This window comes from Zeus faber, assembly GCF_960531495.2.
Source record: "Zeus faber genome assembly, chromosome: 3".
Lineage (NCBI taxonomy): Eukaryota > Metazoa > Chordata > Actinopteri > Zeiformes > Zeidae > Zeus > Zeus faber.
In genome coordinates, this window is record NC_137190.1 from 36,293,014 (window position 1) to 36,318,050 (window position 25,037).

The following is a 25,037-nucleotide window of genomic DNA, read 5'->3' on the forward strand; positions in this document are numbered from 1 at the left end:
AGGTATGGTGTCCTTTGGATGCCATTCAGTTTTCTTTCTCCTCCAAACACGACCAGTTGAGTTTTTACCAAAAAGTTCTATTTTGGTTTCATCTGACCATATGACATTCTCCCAATCCTCTTCTGGATCATCCAAATGCTCTCTAGCAAACTTCAGACGGGCCTGGACATGTACTGGCTTAAGCAGGGGGACACGTCTGGCACTGCAGGATTTGAGTCCCTGGCGGCGTAGTGTGTTACTGATGGTAGCCTTTGTTACTTTGGTCCCAGCTCTCTGCAGGTCATTCACTAGGTCCCCAGTGTGGTTCTGGGATGTTTGCTCACTGTTCTTGTGATCATTTTGACCCCACGGGGTGAGATCTTGCGTGGAGCCCCAGATCGAGGGAGATTATCAGTGGTCTTGTATGTCTTCCATTTTCTAATAATTGCTCCCACAGTTGATTTCTTCACAACAAGCTGCTGACCTATTGCAGATTCAGTCTTCCCAGCCTGGTGCAGGTCTATAATTTTGTTTCTGGTGTCCTTTGATAGCTCTTTGGTCTTGGCCATAGTGGAGTTTGGAGTGTGACTGTTTGAGGTTGTGGACAGGTGTCTTTTATACTGATAACGAGTTCAAACAGGTGCCATTAATACAGGTAACGAGTGGAGGACAGAGGAGCCTCTTAAAGAAAAAGTTACAGGTCTGTGAAAGCCAGAAATCTTGCTTGTTTGTAGGTGACCAAATACTTATTTTACCGAGGAATTTACCAATTAATTCATTAAAAATCCTACAATGTGACTTCCTGGATTCTTTCCCCCCATTCTATCACTCATTGTCGAAGTGTACCTATGATGAAAATTACAGGCCTCTCTCATCTTTTTAAGTGGGAGAACTTGTACAATTGGTGGCTGACTAAATACTTTTTTGCCCCACTGTATTTTGCCCTTTGATAGCAAAAGCTTTTCCTCTTTCACAAAGAATGAATATTCCAGGTTCACAAAGTAAAAATCCTCCCAAGTAACTACCTGGATATCTTGTGTAACCCTTGGGCCACACCAGAAGTGAAAGGTCAGCGTCGTGAGAGCGCTTCAGACAGCTACCATGTTAATCAATATGGAAGGTCACACCAAGCAAAAGCGTTTGCATCATGAAAGCAGCATGCCGCGAGGCTCCAAATCCCCTGACATTTCTTTTATGCCTCGGCTCTATTTTTCCAATGTAGACTGTAAACTGGAGCTGATGTATTTAGTAAAAATATTAAATGATCAAGTCTGGTATGCGTCAACCACATATATAATATCGCTGATTTGTGATCCTAACATGGATTACTGAGTTAAATTAACAAACTAATACTAATCATTTTCCCCCACAACAAATTAAACCTCATTTATGAAAAGAAAATATTATCATTCCAGATAAAAAATATATCATGCCCAGGAATAGAGATTTTATATTACTTCATACTTGTGAAGTAGTTTTATAAACTTCATTGGTCTGGTATACTGTTACTTTGAGTCAACTATGTGTGGGCTCTAGTCAAACTGACTTGTCAAGCAATAGAGTTTTGTAGTAGAGATCTGTTGATTTATTTATAAGGTATTATTAAGCTATTATTTTTTTTTTTTAAATGTACAAGAATATATCGTTTGCATTTTTGTTTTTTTTTCATTTAATAATCGAACCACAAATAGCACTTTAAAACACACTAATAAATACATATATATAGATTGTGGAAATGTCTTGCATCCTCCTCCTGGTAAATGTGAAGAACCCACCACCACTGCCGTCCCTGGATTCTCCCTTGGGCCCGAGGAAAACGGCATCGCCTTCCTCCTGTCAATAGCCGCAATGTATTTATAGATTATTGTTCATTCCAGGGATAAAACACATTGTATCAAGCCAGAGGCTGATGTGAAATATAAACAAACACAAAACATACAAACTAATCCAACTATGTTTTAATAAAGAGACTCTAAATGCAAATAAAATGAAAAATAAAAGGTTGAAAACAAAAGCAAAGATTCACTTACCCATAGAAAGTTGAGAAATTTCACAATTTGAAGATTAAAGTCTCAGATTCTGCTTATGCGAGCGCGTTTTAGATGGAATGAAATCAGGCCCAGAAGAAACTGACGAATCGTCAAACGATGCGCCACTTTAGAGTTGCTGAAATGTTGCTGACGATTTGGCTTCTGGTGTGGCTCGGGGGTTATGCTAACTATTTTGTAGCATTAAGATGCTAACTCCCACATGTCTCGCTGGGAAACAGTGAACAGCTTTTGAATAACTGGTTCAATGTTCAATACCTTACACAAAGATCATTTGTACTCTCTCATCCAGATGCACCACCCCATCCAAATGAAGCCCGCTGACAGCGAGAAAAACAATGGTGAGAATTAAATTTGTTCAATTTGTGTTTCCCTAGCACTCAAGACTGGTATAGCCAATAGACTAATTACTGTAAGTTAGTTATTAGTAATACGGGTCTCGATTGTATTGTAAGTGATGAAATGTAAAATTTTGAAGATGTATTTGTCAAGCTCGGCTACAAACATCCGAGAAACATAAAGCTTATGTCTTACAGCCATGTGACTGTAAGAAAGTGAGCAAAATTAATATTTTAAAGCAATATAGAAGATTTGTATACATAGATACAATATAAATGACACTTTTCTTCAAAATGGGAAGCAATAATACTTTTCAGAGTTTATACATAATTAAAATGGAAAAAGGCCCTGTGCAAGAGTTTGTAAACCCTTCTGTATTATTCATCGTTACTTTTTGAAAGTAGATTACGAATGACCAGAATAAAGTGATTTACCTGTTAGGCTTTCAGCGTCAATGTAATTCCGGGATTTTACTATTTATTCTGCGGTGACTCAATGCGTTCTAAACTATTGTTCTGCACTGGCTCTCCTGTCTCAAGTGAATAACCACGGGCTCCTCTAAAGAGCAGTTCAAGGACATTAGAATCAAGACAGCCCACTTACACCAAAAAGGAAAGGGCTACAAAAAATGATCTTTGAATATACAAAAGACTCTCAACCTGTACACTGTACTTATTTCCACTGTTGGAAACATTGTCACAAAATTGAAGATAAATAAATGGAACAGTGGAGGGCAAACCAAGGTCTGGAACAACGCAAAAGATTCCCAATAAGCTGTCCTGAAACCTTGTGAGAAATGCCCGCCCGAGCACCTGCCTCATGGACTCCACGGTGCCCTTCTTATCAGGCTCATTTTTTTAAATTATTTTTTATTAATGGGTCTTGAGGTAGCGAATTGTCTTGGCAGGATATATTCATTAGGAGCACCTGATGAACCTCGCACCTCGGCACACCTGTGATGTGCGCACAGCGGCTCCACTGCGCTGTTCAGTTTGCCCAGAGCGGCAAAATGCGTAGAACCGGAGCTAGGTGGTCCATGTGCCTTTTCTTTTTATTTGAGCACCAACCCCTGAAGTTCTCTGTACTGGACTGTAGAGGAGAAGTGAGACACGATCACCAGTGGTTACTGGACAGCTCGGAGCGGAAAGGGGGAGACTCTCCGTCCTCTCTCTTCCTCCCTCTCCCCGTTCCAGTTTCAGAACACTTAAACTGCACCGTTTCAATCCTCAGATTTTTCCTGGCGGATTTAGAAAAACAAACATAAAAAAACTTCTGTCATCAATATCAATCGCGATCGATGGAGTTGATTGCCGATAGACTAGCGGTTCCCAACCTTTTCGGACTCACAGCCCACTTAAAAATCTCAAAAGTGTTTGCGGCCCACATCCGACCAGAAGTAATATGTGAGCCAAACAGTGCGTTCTCAGAGGACGTATATTTTAACAATCATATGCATTCTCATTCTTACAGTGCAGTAGTAGTAAAACAAAAAAGAGGTGGGTTAGAATAACCTTATATCTATGGAACTTTCGCGTCACATTGGTAACGGTATCTAGTAAACGCTGTCTGAAGGGCGCAGTGTTTTGAATGTAGCCTAATGACTCACGCCAGCGCTGATAAGACTTACAATAAAAGGAGCACATTAATATTAACTCATCTAATGAGAAGGCTGATGTTGCATGGCAGAAGCCAAATGCTTGATGTCTGGCTTAAGGGACGACAGTCTAATGCAAAGATCTGGCTCAACATTCAGTTTATTCCTGTATTTAGTCTTCAATGCCACAAAGGCTGAAAAGCCAGTCTCACAGACATAGGTCGTTGGGAAAGGTGTCAGAAATCGCACAGCTCTGCCAGACAGATCGGGATACTCAGACGCAACATGAAGCCACATGAACATGAGGCATGAAAAGTTTGTCAGGTACTTCTGTGGGAAAGCCACGTTCAATGCGTGTGGCTGGCGAAGGGGTTTTCGATCCAGCTGCACTGCAGATCTGGGATGGGGAAGTATTCACGCAGCTTGGTCCTCAAACTGTGCAGGTGCTCTTTGACATGATTGATCACGGTGACGGGAAGCCACATTTCTTCCTTTGTCAAAAAATCGGACAGATCCTCAAGCGAGTCGAAGTTTGACCAAGTCGAAGACATTTTCTTACGGTCGCTTCTATTTTTTTCTGGACATTGAACATGGTCACTGCTTTTCCTTTAGAGACTGAGGTTGAGTCCATTTAAGTGGCTGAAAATGTCGGCCAGGTATCCCAATTTAGCCATCCACTCAAAATCACTGAAGCGATGTGCGGGTTTAAACTTTGTGTCGAGAAAAAACATCCTCACCTCATCACGCGATTCAAAAAGTCGCATCAGTACCTTCCCCCTTGAAAGCAACCAGATTTGGGTGTGTAACGCTGCGTATGGTCACTGCCCATCTCAACACATAAAATGGGAAATAAAGATGATTGCAGTGGGCGGCTTTTGATGAAGTTGACTCTGACCGCCTCATCTAGAATAGTCTTTAGATCTGCAGCATTTTCTTACGCTACTCTGTGTATACTGCAGTGGACAGATGCTACAAGTAGAGTCACAGCTTTCACCCGAGTGATGACTCCACTGTGCTGGCCAAGCATTGCACGGGCCCCATCAGTGCTCACTCCCACACATTTGGACCAATCAATCCCAAGAAAAGGGAGGAACACAGGGTGACATACAAGAGAGGAGGAAGGTGCACACAGGTTGTCTACATCTTATGCAGGAGGTGCAATCTGAAAGAGCTAAGTGACTGCAAAGTGGTGGTAGGGGAGTGTGTTGCTAGGCAGTATCAGATGGTGGTCTGTGGTATTGCATGAGGAAGTCGGGGGTGGCAGAGAAGTACGTAAGAGCGGTACAGGATATGTATGTATCAGTGTGCCTGATGCTGGCCAACTATCCAGTTTGATTATCACCTCAAGTTAAAAAATGTACAGGTGCACGCCGATCGTGGTCAGGCTTGGATGTAGTACGCCCTACCATAAGTTCCTATTTATCAATGATGATGCATTTTTGAAGGTTTTAAGATAATATACCATGAATTATTTATTTTTTTTATTATTAATTTTGTATTTTTTTTTTAATAAAAGGTGGTTTGCCCATGATTTAGCGGCCCACTTGCAATACCTGCAAGGCCCACAGGTTGGGAATCGTTGCGATAGACGATTTAATCGTAAATCGGCCCAAGCCTAATGCAGACATGTGACCAAGTCCCTCTTATCTAAGTCACAAGTAAAGTCTCAAGTCATTTGGTCCAAGTCTCAAGCAAGTCCCAGGTATATTTTTCTTGGACAAGTTAAGTCACAAGTTATGTGAGGTCGAATTAAGTGCCTTAGTTAAGGCAAGTCAAGTCCTAAGTCAAGTCACTTTTTTCCCCCCAAGATACTGCAGTTAAGATCGCAGTATCCCCTCTTTATAAAGAGAAAATACAAGGTATTAGTACCTGTCTAATAATGATATTATTGACCACATTTTTTAGAATTATTGATATTCAGTGAAATAAATGTAATCAAACAAATAACTTTATAAAAACTTATGTTTCTTAATTTCTTCTCAATAAATAAATATTCGCTCCCCATAACTTTTAAAGAATAAAAAATACTGACAGCCAGACTGAACATCAAACTTTGTTAAATTCTGTTTGTGTGCCTGTTCGCAGAACATCTCAAAAAGTTATGAACAGATTTGCACCAATTGATTTGATTGAATGAATATGATTTGAATGAAATTTTTTAATCCGAAAGTGATGACTCCTGGTGTGGGTGTGTGTGTGTGTGTGTGTTCAGCGGTAAGGTAACGAGTGCTTCTCATTGAAAAAAATGTCAGGTCCAATCATGACAATGCCCAGTGTGCCCTCGCATACCGGGTAACGTTACACACAATTGAACATTTTATATTTAATGTTAGGGCTGTGTGATATGATGATATATATCGTAAGACGATAGAAAAATTGTGTCGTCTATATATATTTTTGGAGCCCAACCAATGCCAGATTTTTTGGTCCGATGCCGATCCCGAATTTGGAGTGTCCTAGCCCACTGATTACCGATGTTTTGACCGATATTTTGTCAAAAAGTGCAAAATGTTTATCTATTTTAAAAATGTATTTTATTTAAGTTTCTGTATTTGAGAAATTTTAATATATAACCAAACAAATAAATACAAATAAACACACAAAGAACTTTTTGATAGAATAACAAAATATGTGAAAGATAATATATAATTCGATTTCTTTTTTTCTCTGTTCAGTTCATGAACTCATCATCCCTTCTGAAATGGGTTTTCAGGGTTTCCCATGAACACATTATGGCACACTGCTTGGAGAGCCGTGTCCATGTCTAAAAACGAGTCTAAACAAACATGGATGGATTTATAATGCCGACATGGACAAATTTTGCGCTAATTTTGCTGAGTAAAACGAAAAGTGGTGTAAAACAGACAAGTACGGGATAAATAACCAATGTTTTTTTGTTTATTTTATTTATTTAAAAATCGGGACACATCTGCTGCATTACTTCTGATGGAGAAGCATGGCGCTTCACAGACCAATCATGGCGCACGGAGCTTAACGCAGAAGAGAAAAAAACATCCCTTGTTTACAACTTGCAACTTTCAAAACACCAGCTTGTGTTTGATAAGGAAATGTCAAACTGCACGATGGCAGCATTCATGGATTACTACAACATTTGGCCGTCTGCTACCGAGCCACAACAAATTAATGTGAGGGAGACCGAGCCCAACCAAAGTACCTTTTTATTTGCCGATCGCATTTTAGTTCAAGGTTTCAGTGAATGAAAGTGAACACAAACAAGTAATTCGAGTCATCATGTCTCAAGTCAAGTTACAAGTCTTTAACTTCCAAGTCCAAGTAGAGTCTCAAGTCGTTTATTTTCTGTCAAGTCAAGTTGCAAGTCATCAAAACAGTGACTTGAGTTTACTCGAGTCCACATCTCTGCCATTATGCTTTGCAGCTGGTCACATGTGAAATATTTCATAGGTGGAAAACAAGGAAAGAGATTCCAGAGGCTTACATTCGAGAGTCAGTCAAGACATTGGAAGTTGAAGAGAGGTTGGGTTATCATACAGAAAGACAATGACCAGAAAGATATAATTGAAAATCTGTTGTAAGATTTCAAACATGCCATACATAGGGGGCTTGAGAATATTTCCAAACTAGAAGTGTTCTTCCCAAAAGAAAGAATTATGACTCTAAGCTGGCTATTATTTGCAAGCTGTTAAAGTTGCCACAGTAGGAGTAACAAAGTACTAAAGACAGGGTTCCCGAACATTTGCACTGGGCCTCTTTCCTTTCTTTATCATTATGAAGATATAAAATAAACAACCTGATTTAAATTTTGAAGAAAGATGTTATATTTCACTTGATAGGCGTTTAGAGATCGGGTCAGCTTCTGTTCACTTAGATATTCATTGTAACATGCATTTTGACCTGGGGTGCAAAAACATTTGCATTCCACTGTATAAATGGTCACTTGTAGTTGAATGATTATCTTTCGGTTTTTCAAATGATGAACCTCCACATCGAACTTGCTGGCCTTTTGCGCTTAGGGTGCTTGTAAAATGGGAAAAAACTAATGACCCTTTGGTATAAATGGCCACGGTTATGCTTTGCATACCTAGAATCTCTTATTCTTAACGTCTATACCTGTGCTGTCGTTGTTTTTAAATCCAGCCGTGGAGGACAGAAAGCTGTTTATCGGAATGATATCCAAGAAGTGCAATGAGAATGACATCAGGCTGATGTTCTCCCCCTACGGCCAGATCGAGGAGTGCAGGATACTCCGAGGCCCAGACGGACTCAGTCGTGGTGAGATACATCCAGTTCAGTTCACTCTTTGGGAGTGTGTCTACCATCCTTAATGTTCTGGAATTCTCTTCACAGGAGAGAATTTTAAGTAAACATTGGAAACGCAGAGATTTTCTTTTTATTTCACTAATCGGCTAACAGTCTAAGGGGGAGTGGCGGGTAATGATTAAGTGACTGAAAGTCTCCCTGTTACAGAGGTTTGGGATACATTTAGAAATCATGAGTATTTACACAAAAAAATCCAGTTTTTACAAAATAAAATTGGCGAGACGTGGCATTTTTTTGGTCCAAATTTAATGGAAAAGTAGGCCAGTCGACAGTGTTGAAGAAATCAATGCAAAATGTATTTACTTGTTTGTGCAGTAGCTAGATAACAGTGGCTAGTTCTCTCTTTTTGTGTTGTTTTTTTTCGTATGACCTATCAAGTGTGGAGTCGTCTATAACCTTTGCTTTGCATGGCATTTGGTGTATTTCCCTTTCAGGATGCGCGTTTGTAACATTCACTGCAAGACAAATGGCGCAGTCAGCCATCAAGTCGATGCACCAGTCCCAGACGATGGAGGTGAGAACATGTTTTAAATATATTAAGGCTCCACTCTTCATAGAACAATGGGCTCCAAAAGATAAGTACACGCCAGCAACTGTTTTCATCATGACATGCATGCTATATTTTTTTGTGTCTATACTAACTATACAAATTAAAAGTAATGTAAAAATGTAGATCTGTGCCAAATATTTATTTGAATAACTTGTTGTAACATTGTAACGTTTCTTTAAATGTTGTGACAGCATTTTTCATTCCAGTATGGATCTATCCAGTAATTATTCTTTAGGTTATTAGTCTACTAGTACTTCAATAACCTCGCTGAGTTTAGTTCAATTTTATCAAATAATTTACAGAGAAGTAGGTTATGGCAAATTAAACATAACAGTCAAAGACTGGCCTGCTGTTGGGGAGTCTGATTTCAATTTGTGGATGCATCTGCAGGGGTAAATAATTTTAATTGTAAAAAAATGTTAATATTCAGTAAATTCTTCCATGGTATGATTGTGAAGCTGAAAATGGAACCAGATATTTGTTCGTGAATCGACCACATACTCCAAATGTTACACAATATGGCACTGCTGTTACTGCAACACTGGGCCGAATTGGGCTCTGCTAAGACTAGCCTGCTCCCCCACCAGCTTAGACGGAGGTCATAAACTGTCATGACACGGATATTGAACGACTTGCAGCTTGTTCGTTGAAAGGGTTTGAAGCCAGAAGTGAACAGTACAATTATGCTGACTGTTGGCTGGTCTGTTTTTCCCTAGGGCTGTTCGTCACCCATAGTGGTGAAGTTTGCCGACACCCAGAAGGACAAGGAGCAGAAGCGCATGGCGCAGCAGCTCCAGCAGCAGATGCAGCAACTTAACGCTGCCTCCATGTGGGGGAACCTCACGGGACTCAACAGCCTAGGGCCACAGTATCTAGCTGTGAGTAGTGGGCATAAGCATGAGCCACAAGCATGAGCCCCAAACTCATGTCTGCACTTCTACACCCTAATCTGATGCATTGTGGCACTATAATACCGTTTTCACACCAAAATAAGCAGTTTTAGCCCGCTAAAAATAGGCAATTGATACCTTCCCCATTGCCAGGAGAAATGCCTTTTTTTTCTGGTGCATCATGTTTGACGTCATGAACACGTTGGAAAAGGGGTGTGTCACAGTTCCAGTGTGATTGGGAACAAATAGTTGTAGTAGTAGAGGAGACAGCAACTTAACCAAATGAGCCACTCAAAAAAATCGGATCGTTCATGAACAACCCAACACTACAGTAGAAGCATCATGGAGCATTGGCGTACCGGCAGCATGCACCGGCGGCGGGGAGCTGGGACCAGCATGGGCGATACTGGAGTGGCTCCACTCAGCGGAGAGCATAGGGGTTTTCCGCTGTGCTCCCTACGGTCCAAAAAAAGTAAATAACTTCTGATTTTGATTTTGGATTCTATATAGTATATGAAATGATCAAATGATACACGGATATTCCGGTCTATTTATGCACCCACGTCTGGAACGTCAAAACGCGTTGCATTACGCTGGTAAAGGGGCCAAAATTAGCGGGTAGACCCGTTTGTCCTGTTCACATCAGAACCGATCAGAGGTGGAGCCGATTAAAACCCGTGTCTATTGCAGGGTCATTTCAGTCAGGACTGAAACTTGGATTTTACCGGTCCCACTGAACGCCAGATGTAGCGGGTGTTGCCAGGTACCACCCTGCCTACATAATCTGTGAAATAAACAACATTTAGAAGATCCATCTTGATTTGTTTTGTTTTGGTAAAAGTATTCCCAAAGATGAGAGGTATTCAACATGCACATGATTCTTTTTCCTGAAGTGGACCTTACTATGCATGAGGGCCACCACGCATAGTACGCACATACACGCACACAACAAAAAATTCACCTCCGCTGCTACAACTTCATCTTAGGGGAAACACTGCGGCCGTCTGCATTAGATGTATGTACATGACGTGATCCTACTGTAATTCACCGATCTGGCAAAGTAGTCTCACTCTGATTAACATCAATATGTGCATGTCTAGAAGAAAGGAAGACAACAAAAGGTTTATGTGCTCAAATAAATCCAATGATGCAGTTGAAGTCTGGTGTTGAATGTGACTTCCAGTCCGCATATCTCCTCCCCACACGTGTGCATTCCTCTTTTCCCACCTGTCCTGATCCAAGAGAATTCTCTGCTTTGCGGTGAGCTCTGTAGATGTCTGCTCGGATGGATGTCCTGCAGTTTGCTAATGTAGACACAACCTTCCTTGGCGTGTTCTTTTAGTTCTCCATTCCACCGCCAAACAAACACACAATGCAAAACGCTGAAACACTTTCAATAAAGATCACTCCAATTATCTTGTAGAATGTGTGATGAACATTAAAATGGAAGGTGTGATGGTCTCCTCCACCCATCTCTCTTCACGTCTCCTCTCTCCCTCTCTCGGTAGCAGCACTACTGACCGCTGGATTTTCTGTGTTTGGTGTAAATGTCTAGCTTTATTTACAGCTGCTGCAGCAGTCTGCCTCCACGGGGAACGCTCTCAACAACCTGCACCCCATATCAGGTATGAACATGGATACACACACGAGCTGAATCACTTTTGCGCTGCGTATTGAAAATACAGACAGGGGTGGTTAGTTTTTTTCTTCACTTGTAGTAAACTCTACTAGCCTGCCTTTTATTGAGCCTAGCTGTGTGTGTGTCTGTCTGTCTGTCTGTCTGTCTGTCTGTCTGTCTGTCTGTCTGTCTCTCGGTCAGGTCTGAATGCCATGCAGAACTTGGCAGCACTGGCGGCGGCGGCCAGTGCCACGCAGGCCACGGCGACGGGTTCCAATGCCATGACGACATCCAGCAGCCCACTCAGTGCGCTGACTAGCTCAGGTGTGAATGCATCCATAGTGCGTGTAATGACACATTATTACTGCCATACATGTTTTTTGGGGGGGGAAATGTGATGTATAAAATATGAAAATGCGCAATATAGGCATTGCAATCTTCTTCAATCTTCTGCAATCTTCATTGCATCAGTAATAATGACATTCTCAGTCACCAGATTCCACACTGAACTGACCCGCCCCCCCCCCCCTTCATTGAAAGAACAGGAAGTTATTCATGTTGATGAATGATTTAATCTCTCACTACACGTAGTTCACTTGTACAACAGCATTCCAAGAAGGATTGCAGCTCTTGAAATCGTGTTTTTTTTGCTCTTTTTCTCTCTTTTTTTTTGTTCACTGGCTGCATACGAGTAATTGGCATAGATATTCCTTGTGTGAGGGTTAATAATGATCTTGCTATTTTTCATGTTCCCATTATCTTGTCAGTCCTTTTCATTAACCAATCGCATACACACTTGCAGTGATTGCAGACAGTGATAATGGTCCGTACTATATTGTGTTTTATGTCTGCCAAGAGTTACATTTTAAATGTCCCTCTCTCCCAGCAGGCTCCTCCCCCACCTCTAACAGTAACTCTTCAGTGAACCCCATGGCCTCCCTAGGGGCGCTTCAGTCCCTGGCTGCGGGAGCAGGAGCTGGCCTCAATATGAGCTCGCTGGCAGGTACACACCCAGGCAGCTGACCTTTCTGCTGGTTTGTTTGTTTTTCTTTCATTGTTGTTTGTCACCTGCCTTTCCAACACTTGTTCCTTGTGGGTTCCAGGCATGGCAGCCCTAAACGGGAGCCTGGGCAGTGGGGGCCTATCGAATGGCTCAGGCAGCACCATGGAGGCCCTCAGTCAGGCCTACTCGGGCATCCAGCAGTACGCTGCTGCCGCCCTGCCTAGCCTCTATAACCAGAGCCTGCTGTCCCAGCAAAGTGTTTCGGCAGCAGGCAGCCAGAAAGAAGGTAGGTTCCCCTGTATATTAACATTAGTTTTGAATTAGAATAGACTGAGAGGAGAGAGCACTAAGATTAGGAGATAGGAGGCTCTATCGTACATAGCTATATATAAAGGTAAGAGTGAGAGATGGTGCTCGAAAAAGCCAGAGGACTTATAGAGAGAGTGGTGTTGGGTAAAGCTGGACCTTCACATATGTTACTCCAAAATGTCTAAGTCAGAGGAAATCAGTTGTTTCTGATGGCAGCTTGGCACATGAAAAAACACTGGTAACAGTACCAGGGGGACACCAAGCTAAGAAAGTTAGGAAATGTTCAACTTTTTGCAAACATAATAATTGTAATAAAGTTAACATAGAATGCTTGCCCACGAGTCCCACAAAAAACTGATATACAGTGTAAGTTCCCACCCAGAAAATGGAGGAAGATAGAATGAAGATTGACCTATGTAATCCTCCGCATTACTACCCTAGCTAAAAACCAAGTCACATTGAAAAGCAGGGCACGAAAGCACATTGATGTTTAGCTTGCTAGATGGCTGATTGGGAAACAAGGTGTCATGTTCTTATCTTAAAACAATTAGTCAGATCTGTAAATGCTGCCCTCACCACAAAACACTGCTTCAAATGGCTTGTAGCAATAGATTTGAATGGCCAGTTAGCATGGTCAATTGGTATGGGTGGACTTTTGTTTATAGTTTTGCTTTAATATCATTAAGTGGAGCTCTCCTTTGTGAAATGTATTCACCAAAAGTATTGCTGTCGCTTAAACATGTTTCTTTTTCCTGTCACTGTACTTGTTTCAAATGAAATTGAGCCATATATGCCTACTGAGTTGAACATGCTAGCTGGGTCAGTGTACCTAGCCAGGCAGGCAGAGTAGGATCATTTTGTTGCTGTGTCTTGCGGTCACCTTCTGCTAAGGATTCTGTCTTGTTTTAAATTTGCTGCATCAGCCAGTGACGGTCGCAGCACGGGTAAGAACTCACCGCCTTCCCTCCCACACGGTCCCTTAGATATCATGAGATTACTTTCACTTCTAGAACAAGCGGAGGTCCATAACAGAGGGCTTGTCCTCATGTCTGTCTCATGTTATCTCTTTTAGGAAAACTCTCCGCTAAAGCTCCAACATCATTTTACAATGAGCATTATTGTGGAATAGTTTAAGACAAGCCTCTCCTGGGGGGCTGTTGTGTTTTTGGAATGTGTTTGATGGCCATTTCCATTGGTAGGTCCCGAGGGAGCAAACCTGTTCATCTACCACCTTCCCCAAGAGTTTGGAGACCAGGATCTTCTTCAGATGTTCATGCCATTTGGAAACGTCATCTCTGCAAAGGTCTTCATTGACAAGCAGACCAACCTCAGCAAGTGTTTTGGTTAGTAACCTCATACTCGACCAGGGTTTCCTGTTCCAGCAACAACTCCAATACCCCCCCCCCCCCTAAAAAATATATTTCCACAGGGCCCTATCACTATGTAATGCTACTGGCATAGGGCAGAGATATTGCCGCTGGGTGATATTAACAAAGTTGAATATCACCATTTTCCCAATACCTCAATATTGATAACTTCATGATTTTTGGGAGATGACTATTGGTTCTCTCATAAGATATTTACACAAAACAAATATTATAGAAACAATCATTAGTAATGTGGATGCATTGAATAGAATAACTAGAACAGTCAGAAAATTGCATTAATTTACTGTAATGCAATGTTAAAGAGCAGGAACAAACATAATTTTACTACATCACAATAACAACAATCCCGGAGGATGTATCACCCAGCCCTATTCGACCGCCGAGAGCAAAGGCAAGGGTAGATTCAAGATTCAAGAGGATTATTCGTCACATACATATACTGTACATACTTTCATACATATATGCAGTGAAATGTCAATGCAACGCACCCGGTGATTGCACACAATATGTCCTGGACTGAACACAGTAGCTACCTAAGAATTTGTACTTGACCAACTAACTGATTCCTAAAACGTAATGCAGTAAGTCGAATGCTATAGAATAAAATCTAAATATATAGAATAAAATTAAATAAAATACAATCGATAAAGGGAATAGGCTTATGTATATGGGATAGACTTATGTATATGGGATAGGCTAATTATGTATATACAGATATGTGCATTAAAGTGGCATGTGAATAAGGTGAGGTAGTGTTTGTGAGATATACAGCACAGTATACAACAGTATGGCGCAGCAATACGGTAACAACGAACAACCCTGAACAGTGACACAGTATGCGGTACAGTATGCTACATACAGTACAGAAGGTAGTGGAGCCTATGTGTGTGGCTCAGTGAGGACCCCTGGTGAGGTCAGCATTGACAGTTCTTATGGCTTGCGGGAAAAAACTCTGTCTCAGTCTCTCTGTTCTCGCTGTGTGACTGCGGAGGCGCTTGCCTGACCGCAGCAGCTGGAACAGTCCGTTGTTGGGGTGATGAGGATCCTTCATGATCCTGCAGGCTCTGCTACTACACCTCCTGGTGTATAAGTCCTGCAGGGAGGGGAGTGTAGTTCCAGTGGTACGTTCATCTGAATGCACCACCCTCTGCAGGGCCCGCCTGTCCTGAGCAGTACAGTTCCCAAACCAGGCAGTGATGTTGCCTGTCAGGATGCTCTCCACTGCTCCAGAGTAGAAGGACTTGAGGATCCTCACCCAGACCCGGAATTTCCTCAGCTGCCTGAGGTGGTTAAGACACTGCCTCGCCTTTCTAACCAGAGTGTCTGTTTGTAAAGTCCATGTTAAGTCCTCTGTGATGTGGACTCCCAGGTAAAGCTGCTCACCCTGTCAACAGAAGTCCCATTAATGACCAAGGGCGTGTGCATCCTCGGTTGTAATCCTCACCTAAAGTCCACAATCGGCTGCTTAGTTTTGCTGACATTCAGGTGGAGGCTGTTGTCCTGGCACCAGAGTGACAGGTCAGCCACCTCCTCGCGGTAGGCCTTCTCATCGCCGTCGGTGATCAGGCCCACAACAATGGTGTCGTCAGCAACTTGATAATGGTATTGCAGCTGGACCTGGCCACACAGTCATGTGTGTACAGGGAGTACAGTAGGGGGCTGAGGATGCAGCCCTGGGGGGATCCTGTGTTCAGAGTGAGGGAGCTGGACATGTGCTTCCCCACCCTAACCACCTGGGGGCGGGCTGAGAGGAAGTCCAGGATCCAGGCACACAGCGAAGTATTCAGTCCCAGCTCCTTCAGCTTGTCAGCCAGTCTGATGGGGACTATGGTATTGGAAGCAGAACTATAATCGATGAACAGCATTCTCACATAGGCCCCCTTCTGGCCATCCAGGTGCGTGAGCGTGGTGTGCAGTACCTGGAGCCTCTCGAAACACTTCATGACCACTGAGGTGAGGGCCAGCGGACGGTAGTCATTCAGGCAGGCAGGAGAGGTGATCTTCGGGACAGGAAGGACGGTGGACCTCTTAAAGCAGGACGGGACCACTGATTCAGCCAGGGAGATGTTGAATATTGTCGTGAACACCGAAGCTAGCTGGTTAGCACAGGTCTTCAGTACTCGCCCAGATATGCCATCTGGGCCCACAGCTTTCCTGGTGTACACCCGCATCAGCGCCTTCCTGATGTCATGCACGGACACTGAGAGTGCGCGCTCATCCCCAGCGGTGTAACTCCAATTAGCTGGCGAGCTAGCGGTGCTGTTGCCCGACTCAAACCGCGCATAAAAGGAGTTCAGTTCATTGACTAGGGAGGCGTCCACATTCGTGGCTGGGGAGTAGCTGCTCTTGTAGTTTGTTATAGACTGCAGCCCCTGCCACAGGCGTCTGGTGTCCCATTGCTCTGTGGGTAACCCCAGATGCAGGGAAAAAAATGTTGCCGTTTTAATTGGAATTCTTGGACACAGACAATTTTATGGATTACCACATGAACGAGATGACTAGTTCACCAGCCATAATCGAGCCCAAAGAAACAGACTAAAAACACTGGAAACTCAAAAACAATTATTATCCCACCAACACCTGCCTCATTCTACTACTGAACTCTTTAATTATGTGAAACTCATTAGCTTGCAAGTGGCAGAGAATCTGCCGCTCAACCACTGTGTCGAATCAAGTTTTAATTTGTGCAATATCTCTTGTTTTACAAATGCCTGTCATGCCCTGATGTCTCACACGCGTCTCCCCCACCAAGGTTTTGTCAGCTACGACAACCCAGTGTCATCGCAGGCGGCCATTCAGTCAATGAACGGCTTTCAGATCGGCATGAAGCGGCTCAAGGTGCAGCTGAAGCGCTCGAAGAACGACAGCAAACCCTACTGAGAGGCTGAGGTGCCTGGACATGCTCGGACGGGGGGGGGCGGGGGGTGTCCTCGGTAAGTGGAGTGTCGACCGCACCCAGTCTCCCTCCTGTCACTCCTATTCCCCCAGCCTTCTCTGTGCCCGTATAACCGGGCCAACACCCTCTTTTCCTCTTCCTCATTAACATGAGCAGATGAAGGCCCATTAAGTTCACTGAGAGTTTGTTTTCGTTTAATAATTTTTTCAGCCGAAACTGGATTGTTACCTGGGATCTGTTGTGAGGTTTTTCAGGCTTTTTTTAAACAAGTGTTATTTTATTTTTAAGTTCCGATGTTATATCAGTTTGCTGTGTTAAATTATACATACATATACTGTATGTGTGTGTGTGTGTGTGTGTGTGTGTGTGTGTGTGTGTGTGTGTGTGTGTGTGTGTGTGTGTGTGTGTGTGTGTGTGTGTGTGTGTGTGTGTGTGTGTGTGTACACACATATATATGTGTGTGTGTGTGTGTGTGTATGTGTGTACACACACATATATATGTGTGTGTGTGTCTGTGTGTGTATACACACATGCACACATACGTGCGTGCGTGCGCGCATGCATTATTGCTATTAATGTTTTGCACACTGATAATTAGTTGCCATGACACAGCTCTGCTCTCCCTCCCTGCTGCCCAACCCCCCCCCCCCCCCCCGCCACTGCATTAACCTTGCATAACCCCCTCCAACGTTCACCAAGATTCTGAGAGGCATTCACTCATTTATCAAAACTCCACCAATGAATCCCAGTGTTTTGTTTAAACTCAAGCTCAAAACAAGCATGTCGATATTAGACATTTACTAACAGTTGGACGTAGCTATGCTCTGATGACCGAGGTTTGGATGAACTATGTTCTGCTGCAGCACCTTTCCAAATGACAGACCACCGGAGCCAATAAGCCACTTTCCACCTCAGTTTTGTTTCAGAAATGGTTCAAACTATTGGTCAGTCTTATCAGCGATTTCATATCAGGGCAATAGTTAGTCTACATTGAGTGAGGATTCTTGACCTTGTTTTACTTTTCTGTATTTTGTGTGTTTTTATCCTCTCTGTCTTATCTAATGGAGCAGGCTAGCACAGTGTGCATTTACTTAAGACACACTGGCTTATAAAATCATGTTCGCTGTACGGTGGATACTGCATACTAAATGCACAAGTAAGTCCATAGTAAAACTTATTCTGGACAACAAAAATTTACTCGTGGTCCTTTGCATCTGCAAAGTACACAATGTCAATGTTGTTTTTATCGTTGTCGTTGAAACTATATTCTTAAGAAAAGTAAAGTGCGATATATTGAGGATTTTCTTTCCCTTCTGGTGCCAACATCAAGTAGATGGCTGGGGATGTTTCATTTCATGTCGCTGGAGTTGCATTTTACTAGAATTTGAGAAGTTACACCATGGATCCCATGAAGCGCTCAAAATATGATGTCTCCTTTTACAGAAGATCAAAAAAATGTGTATGAGGGATTATAAACGGCTAGTTCGTTCAAAAAAAATCAGTAAATAACCTAGGCTGATTACTGTTGCTAGAGCAGCCTCCATACGCCCATATGTCCAATGCTGCAGTGCTAACAGGCCATCTAGAACAGCTGTTGGTGGAAAACAATCGGTCCAAATGTCAAAACAGGGCAGAACTTGAGCCTGAGAAATAATATGAAACCATGTTTACCTTACTTCCCTGTATACCTAGCAGGTATGCAAGTCATTCTTCTTTCATGATCATGTGTGTTCTGAACCACACAATGATTCATCACCCAACCATTGTCCTGCTAGTTGGTAGTGTGTCTTCAGACTTTTCGGAAAGAGCTGCCAGCTGATCTGCAGAGGGTTACAGTGTTTCTACCAGAATGTCCGTTTTTCGATTGAAAGGTGCATGTTTAGAGTAATTTGACAACTGTGCTTTCCCCCGGTTTCCTCCACTTCCAGGAACACAGCAAAAACTGTCCAGATGTACATTACACGACTTATTATGCCTTTTCTATTTTTATAAAGGTTTTATACTTCTCCTGTGTCTGGGGAACTATTTATTGCCTAAATTATTTATCTGAATTGAAATTGTTTTGAAAAGACTTAACGTTTTTATTTTTTTCCTTTTATTTATTAGTTGTTTTTTTTTGTAGAATGCTAATGTGAAGCTACTCGGTTTGAACTCCTGGTGTGTGTTTTGCTCTGACCCATGTCGTGTCGTTTTCCTCCAGTAATGTGTACTGCTGTATGTGGAAAATGTGGTGTGGAACTTTCTTTATGTAGCACCCACCAGCGCTGCTAATTACTTTATATCGTTTCCCTGTCGTAAATCAATGACTTTAGAAAGTTATACTGTATATATTTACATCCAAACATACACTGGAAAAAAAATGTTTTTTTGGGGTTTTTTTTTTTTTCCCAAACATTTGCTTTCTAACCTGATCTTTCCTCCCGTTCTCCTGTGGAATAACTGCTATTGGAGCCATTAGGGCTAACGATAGGGCTGACATTGGGAGCAGCTCAGCGCTGCTTCAAGGTCACACTTCCAAAGACAAAAGTTCGGACAAAGATCTCGGTGCCAAATCTTCCAAGAAGCGTTTACTGTATTACCCTTTTCTTTTTTGCCTCATGTCTCTTTAAAAAAACAAAGAATAGAATCTATCCTAGTAGTTTGAATTCTTTTTGATATTCTGTGGACAAATTGCCTAATATCTCTTGCACAAAAGTGGCTGTTTTTGTGTGTGTATCAGGGCCACATCGTAAGACGCACTGAATCAAGACTACTGTTAACTTCATAGTAAAAACAAAATCGAACCCAAAGAGTTGTCAGTTGAGATTGTGTTGCTGAAAGTAAGAGTTGGGTAAATGTAAGATTCTTTGTGACTTGCCAGGCTATCCTCACCCATCATATGTGACCGTCACAAACACAACGAAAAGTATTGAAAGCACATTTGGATGATGTGGGGCGGCGGGGGCTACAGGAGAAGCACAGAGCGGAGAATTTATTTTAAAGGCCACTTCCAGTATTTTTGTATTTTTCTAAGCTATTTATCTATTTATTGTTTTACTTTTGCAGATTGTTATTTCCATGGAAACCACCAAGTAAAAAACTGATTTGAAACTCTGAAAACCGTACTTGATAAAAATTATCCGCTAAGAGTATTGTAATATTAAGTAATTTATTTACATGTGACTGAATGACGATTGACAGTCCATTGAGTGAATCTGCTTTTCATATAGAGAAGAAGTCCTCGACTTCCACACAAAACTTCAGATTCAGTAAAAGTATTGGTGTTGGTGAGCATCTGCTTTGCATTTAGGGAAGGATTTTTAGAGGGCAAGCAGGAACTGAAAACAGCTGGAGGTGGCCTTTGATTTCCAATTGTCTCGTTTTGCTTGCCACAATCCATAAAAATAATATCGGTAATAGTCTCTTCGAGCTGGCTGATGTATTACTGTTTTGTCTGAATCATCAAATTTAATCCTGAACACTTCTCGCAACTCTTCTCGCAAAAGAAGGGCAGGGCATTGATTTCACTTTTAATTTATTAATTTTAATTACATTTTTCTGAATTTCTGCATATCCCAAAATCTGTGGTTGAGCCACTTCAAGCAGGCAGTGTCATGTCTGTGTCTTGATGTTGTCCTGTTCTGTCATACACACACTTCTCCCAGTCTCACCACAGTTGCCATGGCAGCATGTTTGCTTATTCCTTCTTCACACATATCTCTTCGCCTACCTCTTCCTTGCTTCCTGCCGTGTGTGTGTGTGTGTGTGTGTGTGTGTGTGTGTGTGTGTGTGTGTGTGTGTGTGTGTGTGCGTGTGCGTGTGTGTGCGCGCGCGCGCGCATCCGCCTGTCTTTCCACCGCTTGGTTCTTGTTTTAGTACTGCGTTGGCTGTTTGGTCCAAATCCCAATGCTGCCAGAGATCCAACAACTGGACAATTACCGCTAATACGTTGTCAATGTTTTGTTTTGCCTTTTATTTTAATCGGGGATCTCTGCAGAAGCGTGTTTCAGATTGGCGTGTCACATTTTCCCTGTTCTTTCTTTCCTCTCTACCGTCTGTCTCCGTTCCATCGTTACTGTAGTTGTTAATTGTTGTTGCTGTTGTTTAACCTCAGTTTGTCTCCCCTTCTTGTGTTTCTTTGTTTTTTGTTTTGTTTTTATTTTTTCTATCTAGATCTCTTCCTGCTCGTCTGTCTCCATCGTTTTGCCCCCCCTAAGCATGTCGATGTGAAGTCTCCCAGTCCATCGTCCGAGTCCTTGTCCTCCACGCTTCTTCTTGACGCTTCCAAAATTTTCACCTTTGACCTTTTTTGTGTGTTTCTTTGGTGTTGATTTGATTATAGTTTTTAAATCCCTTTTTTCAGTACTGCCAAAGGGGTGGGGTGGTGAGGGGGTGTGGGTAGTTGGGTTTTGTTGTGGGGCACTCAAAAGACCACCTAACAGAAGTGTTGAAAATTCAGTTGAAAAATACTGTCATGAAGCAAAAACAAAAGAGAATCTATTTTTCTAGGACTCACTGAAATAACCACTAGATTTTTTGCTAAATCTGTCGATAGGGATTTTTTTATTTATCACCTCTAGTCTTTTTTTTCCTCTGAATGTTTTTGTTCTGAAGCAGTCCTTCGAGTGCGTCCTGCCCTCACCACCCTTCTCCTCCTAGAACCTTTTTTTTTTTTTTGGTGGGGGGGGTTTCGTTTCACGTGTGAAAGCGGCTGATCTATTTTCTTAGACTTTTGTGTGTGAGTGCACAAATGTGTGCCATTAATCTACATTTTTGGTGGAGGGGGGTAATGATGTATTAGACCACACTTCGTTGGGACAAGATTTGATGGGGGGGGTTCTATATAACAAGAATTTAACTAATATAAAAAACACTTGAATTAAGTTTTATGTTTCGACACACCACATATGCATATTTTGTTTAAAACACTTCACTTTGAGTGTGAAGAGGATGAACCTTTCTCTCCACATGAATGCAGGCGGACAGTGTGATGTTTTTTGGGAGGGTGGGGGTGTCAAAGTGATTAGTAGAACACACACTTTGTTTTTGTACCTGTACTGAAATGTGATCAAGTCTGTGGAGAATCTAGAATGTTTGAGGAAACCTGTTAAATCTCAACAGACCATCCCCATTATATATTAAAAGAAAAGACTTAAAATTAAACCATTACAGGATGTTGTCATCGTCGTCCCCCCACCACCACCACCGTTGCTATAATAATACTCAAACTATACTATTTGGATTATCGGCATAAAAGTATGACTTTTTGTCACTGCGTGAACGGCACGTAAGAGAAGAATCTCTTAGACGATGGTTCGTTCTTAATGTTAAAATTTGTTCTGGTTTCTTCTGCGTAACAGTTTTTTTTGTCATTCTGCTGCTAGTGTTTGAAACCGGTACAAAGTGGGTTATACGTTCCATTTTTTTCCCTTCTCCATCTAAACAAACACCTTTTATTTCACAGTCCTGTTAAAGGAAAATCAAATGAACACAATGACCAAACGCCGCCACCCCCTGTCTGTATGGATGGAGCATAGACTGGTAGAACATTTTCATTTTAGTTTTCCTTTATACATTTCTGTGAAGTCACATTTTGCTGCATTGCATTACATTTAATACAATATTTGTATAGTCATTTTGTTTTCGTTTTGACGTTGTTTTGGTTTTGATGTGAGATATAGATATTGCTGCAATACTAGATGGCCAAAAAAAAAAGTTTGTTTTCCTTGTTTTTCTCTTTACCATTTTTTCATTTTTTGGGTGGTCGTTAGATACTTGTCTTGAATGTTTTTTGTTTGTTTGTTTTTCAAAGGCATTCATCTATCTATCTCTAGGCTGTAAAAGCTAAAAAATGCACACTCAAGCAGTCATTTATTTTTTTCATTTTTGTGAGCCGATCGTGTGAATACCTTGGTTGGTTGGATTGTTAGTTTTTTTTTTTGTTTGTTTTTTTTTTGGTTGGTTACGTACAAATAAAATGTTTGAGAAGATTCATGACTCGTCCCTGCTTGGTTTGTGACTACACGTTATTTAATAAAAACGCGATTTTCATGGATGGATACCGTGTCTGTCCTAGACTGAGGACTCACCATTGGGTGATGAAGGGTGGCAGCTGTTCTCAAGACAGAGGGTGGCCCTACTCCTTTTTAGCACTCTGATATTAACATATTGCTCGATGTTTGTTCCTGTATCATTATAAATTGTTAGGCACATGCTCGCTACTTCCAAGTAGAATAATAAGTCCCCCATTTTCTCCATATAAGGAAGTTCCTTCTCCACGCCATGAGAAAGAAGTGAAGGACGCTTGTCCAGTGAACCATGGCCATTAAAAAAAATGTAATTCAATCAACTTAAAAATTGGTTAAATTTGTATATTGGGTGGCAGGGGGTCTCAACTTGAAATTGGTATTGTCACCCTTTTAAGTGGAGAAATAAAAGTTAGCTCCTACGGTCGATTTCAAATGTAATACTGACAAGGACCACTAGATAGAGAATGGTCCGAACAGGAGGAACGATTGCAAAACGAGCCAATATTTTATTTTGTTAGAAGCAGAACTAGAAGTAGCACTATGTTTTACACTTGTCTAAACTCCCTGTTAAGCAAAAATAAATGTTCTGAGTTTGTCATACCAAAAAAAAAATCTTAACCGCCCAGCCAAATTTGAATGATTTTAAATAAATAATTGCCAAGTATATAAAATTAGGTTTCAAAATTGTGGGGGGGGGGGGGAAGTCCCCTCTGTTCTGAGACGCTGGGGCGTCCGCTGTGTTTCCTGGGCGCAACGACCCCTGCATGTTTCCGTTTTGTGGGGGGTCGGGGTTACGGGGACTCACAGCAGAGCAGAGATCGCAGGTGCAAATTGCACTCCCGTCTCCCTCTCCCTCTTCATTTTTCCCGTGGGTGCTCGGGCCAGAAGCACCCATAGGATGGGCGCCAAAACTTGGCATGAGTTCACGGTCTCCAGGAAGACACCTTTTACTCCAGGTGTTTATTCCTAAAACAGCGTTTTATCCCAAACTCTGGCTGTTAGCTCAGCTTATTTGACCACTGATGCACGTTTTCCGACGGTCCGACCTGGTGTTTATATAGTATTGGGGGGAGGAGCCATGCCAAGTATGCCCGCTGTATGTCATCGGGTCATAATTTTGCCCCGCCCAAAAAATCCAGACCACAAAAATGGTGAGAAACAGTTTAACGGTCTTAACTCCACAATTCTGTACTACATCGTTTAGTCTTTTCACATGTTTTCAGCAATTGCTTTTTAACAAGTAGTATGTTTAGAAACAAATCTGAATTAACTTTACAGGGACTTTAACAAATCAGTTTCACCAAATTTTGAAAATAGTTTCAATAAAGGCAGTAATATTGAGGTAGCTAGGTTTCTTTTTTAATGTTTGCATTTAAGGTGAAATCATTTTTACATAAGTACTATCAAACTTGGTTCACTTTGCATAAATAGTGATACAAAAATATTGTATTGTGTATTTCCCACATAAAGCAATATCATAAATTATGAATAAAATATAATTTAGTTATGATTTATTATAATAATTATTATCAATGATAAAATTACCCAAATCTTTCCTAAACCATTTTCTTTGTTTTCTTGGTTAAAAAAAAAAAAAAATATATATATATATATATATATATATATATATATATATATATATATATATATATTGTACGCGTACAATACCGACTGGTCGGAGAGCTGGTCGTAAGTCCGAACGGTCGTTAAACAAGTAGGTCTTTAAGTGAGGAATACCTGTACTGCGTACTGGATTGGATGTGATCTGGTTCAGGTAAGTCCTGCACAGAAGGACAGGGGGACACACCTGCAATCTCTGCATTTTTTTAAGAATGAGTGGCTTTTCAGTGAGATTTACTATTTTGAGGGAACCCAGCCATCCCTCCATAACCAGAATTTGTCCAGGCCTGGTCCTGGACTGAGTGGGTTCGACTGTACTCCCCACTGCAGAGACGTCAGATGCAGGAAATTTAGCCTACACTAAATGTTCAGACATTGGTTGTAGAGTGACACGTCTTTTGAGTTTGGCTGTACCGATTCTGTTTTGCATAGCCCCACCTTCCCTATCATCTGGCAGGGATACTAAATGGGCTAGTTCATCATCCTGAGTACAATT

The 25,037-nt window shown here is 41.7% G+C and overlaps 1 protein-coding gene across 10 annotated transcripts in view; it reads left to right on the forward strand.

The window, feature by feature from the left end:
* Window positions 1–22,886, forward strand: part of celf1 (cugbp, Elav-like family member 1) — a 50,965-nt gene extending 28,079 nt beyond the window's left edge. For 4 of the 10 annotated variants that reach the window (XM_079997483.1, XM_079997490.1, XM_079997484.1 and 1 more), the window contains 11 exons: window positions 2,320–2,368; window positions 8,077–8,211; window positions 8,694–8,773; window positions 9,526–9,687; window positions 11,255–11,324; window positions 11,519–11,641; window positions 12,204–12,320; window positions 12,421–12,606; window positions 13,829–13,972; window positions 16,770–16,950; window positions 21,066–22,886. In XM_079997483.1, coding sequence (XP_079853609.1) covers window positions 2,320–2,368; window positions 8,077–8,211; window positions 8,694–8,773; window positions 9,526–9,687; window positions 11,255–11,324; window positions 11,519–11,641; window positions 12,204–12,320; window positions 12,421–12,606; window positions 13,829–13,972; window positions 16,770–16,897 — 1,194 coding nt within the window. In that variant the 3' untranslated portion in view covers window positions 16,898–16,950; window positions 21,066–22,886. The remainder of the gene's footprint in view (window positions 1–2,319; window positions 2,369–8,076; window positions 8,212–8,693; window positions 8,774–9,525; window positions 9,688–11,254; window positions 11,325–11,518; window positions 11,642–12,203; window positions 12,321–12,420; window positions 12,607–13,828; window positions 13,973–16,769; window positions 16,951–21,065) is intronic. The other 6 variants (XM_079997486.1, XM_079997491.1, XM_079997488.1 and 3 more) reach the window with 5 other exon arrangements.
* The last annotated feature ends 2,151 nt before the right edge of the window (window positions 22,887–25,037 follow it).